Source organism: Eptesicus fuscus, chromosome 8, assembly GCF_027574615.1.
Source record: "Eptesicus fuscus isolate TK198812 chromosome 8, DD_ASM_mEF_20220401, whole genome shotgun sequence".
Taxonomy (NCBI): domain Eukaryota; kingdom Metazoa; phylum Chordata; class Mammalia; order Chiroptera; family Vespertilionidae; genus Eptesicus; species Eptesicus fuscus.
The window spans coordinates 92,044,891-92,054,241 of NC_072480.1; the positions used below are offsets into that span (position 1 = coordinate 92,044,891).

General features: G+C 37.0%; 1 protein-coding gene across 1 annotated transcript in view; it reads left to right on the top strand.

Moving 5' to 3' along the window:
* Positions 1–9,039, top strand: part of VPS37A (VPS37A subunit of ESCRT-I) — a 31,080-nt gene extending 22,041 nt beyond the window's left edge. Inside the window, exons 5-12 of the mRNA XM_008146226.3 lie at positions 758–983; positions 2,397–2,467; positions 3,494–3,621; positions 3,702–3,760; positions 3,838–3,906; positions 5,405–5,548; positions 6,716–6,793; positions 8,454–9,039. Coding sequence (XP_008144448.2) covers positions 758–983; positions 2,397–2,467; positions 3,494–3,621; positions 3,702–3,760; positions 3,838–3,906; positions 5,405–5,548; positions 6,716–6,793 — 775 coding nt within the window. The 3' untranslated portion in view covers positions 8,454–9,039. The remainder of the gene's footprint in view (positions 1–757; positions 984–2,396; positions 2,468–3,493; positions 3,622–3,701; positions 3,761–3,837; positions 3,907–5,404; positions 5,549–6,715; positions 6,794–8,453) is intronic.
* The last annotated feature ends 312 nt before the right edge of the window (positions 9,040–9,351 follow it).

Consider the following 9,351-nt stretch of genomic DNA (forward strand, 5'->3'; position numbering starts at 1 on the left):
GCACGAAAATTTGTGTGCTGCAGGGGGGGGGGAAGAGGGTCCCACAGCCCAGCCTGCGCCCTCTCACAGTCTTGGACCCCTCAGGGGATGTCCAACTGATGGCTCAGGCCTGCTCCCCGGGGGATCTGGCCTAAGCTGGCAGCCAGACATCCCTCTGGCAGCCCAGGAGCCCTCGGGGGATGTCTGGCGGGGAGCAGGCCTAAGCCATTAGTCAGACATCCTTGGTGCTGCCGCGGAGGTGGGAGAGGCCCCCTCCACCACCACTGCACTGGCTAGCCATGAGCTGGCTTCTGGCTGAGTGGCGCTCCCCCTGTGGAAGCACACTGACCACCAGGGGGCAGCTCCTGTGTTGAGCGTCTGACCCCTGGTGGTCAGTGTGTGTCATAGTGACCAGTTTTCCTGGTCGATAGAGTCAATTTGCATATTACCCTTCTATTACGTAGGATTCTCTCTATGAAGATGTTGACTAATGCCAGTGAAATGCTTAAAATTCAAATATGGCTTGTCTATTCATTTCTGTTGAGAAGTTGAACTTATATGGCTTCTAAAACATTTTTCTTCTTCATGGAAACCAAAATTTTCTTTTGGGGTGGTGTTTATATTTTATCAAATTATATACTATTTAATTCAGTTACATAACAAGTGTCATCTGCCATAAATGGATTCCATTTGTAACATGACAATTGTTACTTGAAAATTTAGGAATAATTTTACAATCACCCCTAACTTCTAATCAAATGTTTCTCTTTCTCTTGAGCCTATACAGTAACCCAGGTGGGATGCCTTCCTATGCTTCTCAGGGCTTTCCATTTCTTCCTCCATTTCCCCCACAAGAAGCTAACAGGACTGTCAGTTCTTTATCTGTTGCTGACACTGTTTCTTCATCAACGACAAGTTATACAACAGCCAAACCTGCTGCTCCTTCATTTGGCGTCCTTTCAAACCTGCCATTACCTGTCCCCACAGCAGACACTTCAGTGCAGGTTGGTATCTTCAATTACCGATATTTTGTACCCTTGTAACATTAATTTAATGAACATTTATTAAATTAATTGTGTCTCCTTGTGCCAGTCACTAAGGCACAAAAGAAAAAAGATTAAATCACATTTTCAACTTAGTTAACAAATTCAGAGAGGTCACCAACATATAATCAAATAATTGTAAATAATGAACTTCCAGTAGAGTAGAAGTCATAGTCTGAAGTTATGTTGAAGACACAATTGAGGGAATGATCAGTGCTGCTAGGGACCCAGGTAGAACTTAGAAGGAAAATGTGAATATGTTTTTTCATAACTTTATTCTTAAGTGCCTTAAACCCCAATACAGATATTAGGTGCTCAGTTAAAATGAGGCAGATGAATGAGCGAATGAATTTATGCCTGAGGCCAGATTTTGATACATGGTAATGAATTTGCCTGGATGACAAGTGGTTATATAAAGCATTCTCTGAAGAGGCAGCAGCATTAACAGAGGCATGGAGGCATTTACCAGGTGGTGTATTTGTGAAGCTGCCTGCAAAAGGTCTCTCTGGCTGTCATATAGGACTTAGGCAAAGGCACAAGAAATGACCCTGTAGGAGAAACAGATTGTGGAGGGTCTGCCATAGCATACTGAGTAAGGGCTTCAAGTGTCCAGTTGGTTTAAAACTTTTGTTCCTTAATTAAGCTAGTAACTGTTGCCATGTGGGAGTTTGCTGAGATAAGAGACTAATATTTGTTCATAAAACATATCAAGGGATTTAAAACCTTCATATTTAACCTTTAGTGAATATCACCCATAGTAATACTCAAATGTTATAAAACATTATATCCAGCTTTACTAGTTGTAGTGTTAGTAGTAATTTAGAATATAGACCCAAGTGGACTTTGTTTTCCAAAATCTTTTATCATTGTATTAATGAATATTATGAACAAACCACAATTAGTAGTAAAACAAAGTTACAACTTTTCATGAGTCTTCAACTTTAAAGTCATTGATATTCAAATGAAGGATACTCTGTTCCTTATCTGCCCTACTGTCTCACCGAACTTAGTTATGTAACTATTCAGACTTTTGTCAACTTATTAATGTTCTCCTATACTTAATTCCTTTCATTTGAGGTAACTTTATTCATATATTTCAATGAAATTCACATATAATTCTCCATACTTGTCACAGATATACTTAAGAGATTTATTTTACAGCCTGTACTTTGCCCATGAAAGAGGTAAGAAGGTACTCACATGACCACCCCTCTCCCCCACAAAAAACAAACAAAAACAGTAACTGAAAAGAATACAGAAAAGAAAGTGGAGAGAGTGCGGACAGTGTAAAGTGCAAAGACGAAGATGTGATAATGAGAACAGGAGCAGTTGAAAAGATGGCTGAAATATAATACCATTTCAAACTCTCTTTAGATAAGCCAGAATGGTTTTGGTTACAGGATGCCAGATGTCCCTGATGAATTTCCAGAACTCTCCGAACTAAGGTAAAAGACTTGGAGAACATTGGTATTTGTTGTCTGTTTTATTAGTAAATACAAAGCAGAACATCATTGTCATATCCATATTAAATAAAAATATTTTTAAATCCTCACTATTTCTAAATTGTGGTTGTCTTAATTGGGAAATTTTATAAATCAGTTTTTATGTTTTATAGGTTGTGTTTATTGATGACTAGTATGTACCAGGGATTTTTCTAGATGCTGGGAATGATAATTGGTTACCAGGATAACAGTGTCCTTTCTCTTATGTGATTTATGTTCATGTGAAAATTATTTCATTTATATGTTCAATAAATATTGACTGAATGTTAAAATAATACCAATATTATTAATATGAATACTGAATGTAGGATAAGATTTTGTGGGGTGTTTTACACTTTTTTTTCTTCAGGATATACCACACCAGAGATGTACAGCCAAATACTATTTTTTCTCTTCAAATAATATTTTTCTGGATGATTATGTAACTTAGAAAAAGAGTTTGCTTTGAATTTTAAGAGACAACATTTTTCTTTAATACCGAATTTAGATTTTTAATCATGCATCGCTTTTATATGGATCTGTGGTCAAAAGTAAAAGATCTGTTCCAAAAGGTTTAGGTGCCATCCCTATCCAGTTGCCTTTTTCACCCTGTGGATATTGAGTTTTATTTTGGCTTAACCTTCTGTGCCTACTCACATACACATACATATACGTGTTTTTTATTGTGATAGCCACATATCTGTTAGCTAAATAAGGCACTGAGGCTAAAATTGGGAGGTTGTTATGACTGTTCATACAGCCTGCTCTTTATATAGTCCTACAGTGATTTGACACTACACTCAGACTACTTTCTTGTCCATGTGGTTGATGTTTTATTTGTTTTGAAGGTTACAATTTGCCATGTGTATGCATTCAAAATTACTTAGAACGCTGTCAGCTAGATAACAGTGAAAAATCGTGAATATTTATCATAATGGAGAAAAACTAGATTATTGATAGTCATTAACACATTGTCTATTCTGTTTCTAGTGTGTCACAACTTACAGATATGAATGAACAAGAGGAGATATTACTAGAACAGTTTCTTACTTTGCCTCAACTAAAACAAGTTATTACTGACAAGGACAACTTAGTAAAAAGTATTGAGGAGCTAGCAAGTATGTCTTCCTTTACTTGTTAAATTTCCTGAGAAAAATGTGACCTTTACCTAGAAATAAACTAGAATTTTATCTTACAGGAAAAAATCTGCTTTTGGAGCCCAGCTTGGAAGCCAAAAGGCAAACTGTTTTAGATAAGGTGAGTTAGTGTTCATTGTGAAGAAATTAATGTAATTTACAAATACAAGAAAACAGCATTTTTATTTTCTCTTTTAGTATGAATTACTTACACAAATGAAATCTACTTTTGAAAAGAAGATGCAAAGACAGCATGAACTTAGTGAGGTAAGGTTGTTTAGCTCTTTTTTTTTTTTTTTCATAAGAAGTTTTTATCTTAATGTGTGTCAGCCACGTTCTTTCATTTTATCAGAAAGCATTTATTAGGTGTCGGACTTTATAAGGCCGTTAGACGCTGATGAACAGCCCTCAGTTATGCGGCATTATGAGTCATTTGTGCTCATGCAAGAGCATATTTGGCTCCAAAACAGAAGAATATTAAAATACCCATAAATAACTGTTCTGGGAAAGTTATTATAAAGCCAGTTTAACTCTTGCACTAAACTTTATAGACTCAAAAATCAGGAGTTCTGGGAAGGTAAAGCCAATGTAATAAAACATAAAATAGAAATAAAACAACAGCAAAAAAAAAAAAAAAAGATGGTAAAGGAGAATATAAATTTATAATGGATTTCAGAAATGGTCATTCTTTAGAAAAGAAATAACTAACATTGAGCAATCATTATGTGTTTTACATTGCACTAAGCTATTGACATATACCAGTATTGCCCATTATTCCCCAGTCCTCTGAGGGATGTATTATTACTAACTAGCTTTAGTTCCTTCATTTAGTTCCATTTTGAGTTAATTTTACATAAAGTACGGTAAGGGTTCATTGATTCTGCATGTGGATCTCCAGTTTACCCAGCATCAGTAGTAAAGACTGTCCTTTCTCCATTGAATGATCTTGGCACACCTTTAGAAACTACTTGGCCATATATGTGAAGGTGTATTTCTGGGCTTGCTATTGCATATTGGTCTATATGTCTCTTGTCAGTATAACACCATTTGATTACTATAGCTTTGTAGTAAGTTTTGAAATCAGGAAGTATGGATCCTCCAGCTTTGTTCATTTTCAAGATTGTTTTGGCTATTTGAGGTCTCCTGAGATTACATGAATTTTAGCAGAACTTTTTCTATTTCTGCAAAAAAATAAAAAAACACCATGGAGATTTTGATAAGGATTGCATTAAAACTAAATCATTTTGGGTAGTATTGTCTTCCCATCCATGAATATGGAATGTCTTTCTACTTTTTTATGTCATCTTCCATTTCTTTCAGCAGTGTTTTGTAATTTTCAGTATACAAGTCTTTCACCTCTGGTTAAATTTAATCCCATCTCTTTTGTCATGTTTTGTTTCCTTAGAAGTGAGTCACCAGGTCTAGTCCACATTGATGGGAAATCACAAGGGCAGGGAAATCAGGAGTTGGGGTTCATTGGGGATCATCTTAGAGGGTGCCTACCACAATGATCTGATTGCTGACTCTTTAAGAGAGGACAATGATTTTCCCAGTTTCTTTTATTTAAGAGTTTGCAGCCAATGGATTGGTCTCTCTTGTGTTAGGTATCCAAACTGAGGACCCGGGTGGTAGCAGATTTCCTTAAAAAGAGCTTATGTAAGGCATATAACGAATTGCTTCTCCCTCCCTCTGCCTTGTTTTCTTTCTCTCTAAGGAGTTTTTCTGGTCATTATGAGCTAACATAATACTTGATTTTCTTTTTCAGAGCTGTAGTGCAAGTGCCCTACAGGCAAGATTAAAAGTAGCTGCACATGAAGCTGAGGAAGAATCTGATAATATTGCTGAAGATTTCTTGGAGGGAAAAACTGAAATCGATGATTTTCTCAGTAGCTTCTTGGAAAAGAGAACAGTATGTAAAACTTTTCGGTTAGGATAAGTGGCAGTGTAATATCAAAGTATTCATGAGTAAAAAAACGTTAGCACATTACTGAGCTGGGGTTTTGAGTGCCATGAAAGAAAACTCAAAGAGCCTCTTTGAGAATGATAGCATCCTTCTGTCACTTTAAACCTGCTGCTTGTGAGTACACAAGCAGGTAAATCAAATAATAGTCTTTTTTAGAACTGATAGTGTTGTGTCATTCTGAAGTAAAGCTAGTAAATTAGCTTTAAGTATGTGCTTAATAGTTGTAATATTCTCCTGTAATAACTTGTTTCACCGTTATTCTAAGAGAATGCACTATAGAGATTTTTTAAATGTTATTAAGAACATTCTGGAATAACTTCTGTTTGATGATTACTAGTATTTCCATTATCTTTATCATAAAAGGCCATTACGGCGTCATGACCAAAGGAGCAGCGGCTCTGGGGGTGGGCGGGGCCAGAGCTACTCGCAGGGGCGGAGAGCTACTCCTGGCGGAGGGCAGCGGAGGGCAGGGCGGCCAGCTGAGGCAAGCGGTAGCGAGCTACTGGCGCACGATTTCGTGCGGGCTGTGCCTTTAGTATTTAAAGAAAAATCAAAGTCTGCTTAGCAGTATCTTGCCCTTTGATAAAGTCCTATATATTTACCTAATTTTCCTGAAACATCACATTTTATAAAATAACCTTTTGTTACTAAACTTTGTAAAACATGTGCTATATAAGGAAGGTGGGGCAGGTTTTATTACCCCATATTTCATGAGAGAAAATTGAAATTCAGGGACATTAACAACTATGGCTGTAGCATTCGTAAGGCATTGATTTTTCATCTGTTGTTCGTTGGTACTATATAACTGCACCTTGAAGTGTTTGTTAACCTTCCTGGTTAACAATGGTAGGATTTATTTTCATATTTTAAAAACAGATATTGATATATAATCAGAACTGACAGAAAGTATCAGTTGTTTTACATTCTGGAAGTTTATAGGTAAAGGTTATCTGCCAAAGAAAATTAATTTTTAATTCTTAAATTCTGAACTGCCTTAAGTATCAAAATGTGTCAACAGGTGAAAAGAATCCTACATAGAATCCTGTCATCATGTAGGAAGTACTGGCACATGGCTGGAGAAGTGACTGGTATTTTAAAGGATTTATCTTCTAGGTTTGCCACTGTAGAAGAGCCAAGGAAGAGAAACTTCAGCAGGTGATAGCAATGCACAGCCAGTTTCACGCTTCATAGGTAAGTTGCATTCCAGAGCTTGTGTCTCAAGCCTATTGCCTGACTGTCCTGTCACTGAAGTGTGCTTACCACTGCCTGTTGAGCCAGCTGTAAGCAAACCACCATCATTATAGTTCTTATGCTCTGTAACATATAGAATATTTTGCATTATATATTAAGCATAATGTTATATACATACACATATAGCCAACAAAAAATCTTTTGGATGTTTTCTCACTGTGATGTCAGCTTAAATGAAAAGTTTTTCAACATCTGATAACTACTGATGCATCGTAAACTATAATTGGTTCCTGAGGATACCATATCCTCATTAGTTTCCTTTGTCATTGCTTCCTTTAAAATGAACTTCTAGTCTGTCTCCTTTCCATCTCACACGAGGATTTTTCCAATAACATTCTGGCCAATCCCCTGGCCAGGGTTTCTCCTTCCTGCACAGGACTGACAGACTAATCTTCCTAAAATACCACTTCATGATATAATTGCTCTACGCTAGAACCTATAATGGGCCCCTAGCAATGACAGTATCAGTGCCAAATTCTTCTCTGGTTTTAAGCTTTCTATAATCTGCCACATATTTGAGATTACCCATTTTAATTTTCCATTTTTCCCTTATGTTATCTCATGTGTCATGTTCTTTTGTCTACACTATGTCTTTGTTCATGCTCTCACTTGATCTCAGGACACCCTTCCTTTTCCTCTCCATCTGTCTTGGCAGGGAATGATTTGGTTGTAAGAACTCATTCCTACCCCGACAATTAAAAAGCTGTGTTATTGGGTAATGCTGAGATACATTGAAGAACTAAGTACAAGAAAGTACAACTCAGTCACCAGAGAGTGAAAACATGACTAAAGGCCACAGTAACCAAAGCAGCTCCTCTTTCTTACACCCTTTCATCAACAGTCCAGGCAGCCAGGGGAGGCTGACAGGGGTCTCGCTACAAATCCCTGGGAAAGAGATGGGCTGGGATGGGTGGTGTCCATCCTGACCTCAGCCGATTGGCTTGGAGACTGGTGTCATGTGGTCCTCTGCCCACTCAACTGCACTGAAGGGAGCGTAGAAGGGCCCCTAAAAGGGAACAGACTACAGGGAGGGAAGTCACAGGCAGTTCTGATCTCCAGTACACCTGTTCCTTCTCTCAGTGTAGTTGTGTTTAAGATTAGGGCCAGCATTGTATTGTTTAACTACTTATTTTACAAATCATGCTGATTTTTAGAGAGGCAGGATGAGGGAGAGAGAGAGAGAGAAAAGCATTGATAGAAAATACTGATCTGCTACCTCCTGCAGGCTCCCTACAGGAACCGAGCCCACAACCCCAGCATGTGCCCGGACCAGGAATTGAACCAGCAGCCTTTTGGTGCACTAGACCAGCGGTTGCCAACCTTTTGGAGCTCACGGACCACCAGTTGGCAAGCGCGGCACTAGACAACTCCCAACCAACTGAGCCATACCGGCCAGGGCAGGGGTTGAGTATTAATATCAAGTGTGCCTTTCTCACAGCTTGAGAAGGAGACGGGCACTGAGCAGTTGCTACTTACATGAACATGCTAGAATCCTTCCCACCTCTTTCCCTCGTGGTCAAGTTATCAAGGTAGATCTTAGAAGAAAATGTAAAGGGATGAAAATTTCTTAGGTTTTTTTTAAAATTTCTTTTCTTTCTAGATTTTCCTGAATACATGAACTGCTGCAAGAGGAATGGGACACATAACTAAGCACATTTATATTTATGATTTGCAGATTGGCACTTCATCACAGCAGCTGACTTCACAGATATACTGTATAGATTGTATACAGAACTCAGACTGATTTTGTACACATCAGAATGATAGCTATGATCTTGACTTGGAGAAAATTTTCTGCGCTATTTGCACTAAAAATGTTTATTTATTATTGATAAATCCTATCATATTTAAGTTCCACTGCTCCTCTCTTATTGATTACTTATGCATGTAATTTTGGCTAGTTTCGATATTTTATAAAATTACTTCATTTAAATTTGTATTTTTAATTTGAAATGCCTCATTTCTTTATAAAAAATGATTGGTTTAGATTTTTCCCCTCTCAGCCTTTTATGAAAAATTACTATTTTCAACAGTAGGAAGACTTATTTTTCTTTCTTTCTGGATAATGAAACTTTGAAAAACAATTTCTTTTAAATATTCCAGGTGTCAGTAAACATTAAACCTGCCAATGTGCCATCTCAAGAAAGTAACTTTTAATACGTATAATAAACCAAAAGAATAAAACAGCTGTTTATATATTGTTTTATTATTAAAACTAAAGATGCATTTAAGAAGCAATACAGGTAAATATTTCACCTAATAGAAGAAAATTGTCTTTCATTTAAACTGGTCCAACATAAACTTTCATGCAAATTTTTTAATAGAAGTATGTGATGTGGTTGGATAAGAATAGGCTGTCTAAATTACTAATGTTAAAGTTAAAAACAATTTTTGTGAATAAATAATAAATCTGGACCTAATTAGAAAGTCAGTGAAATTTTCTGATGTTTACTATGAGTTAGCTTTTCAGAAGAGAAAAGCTGTAATAATAAATGAAA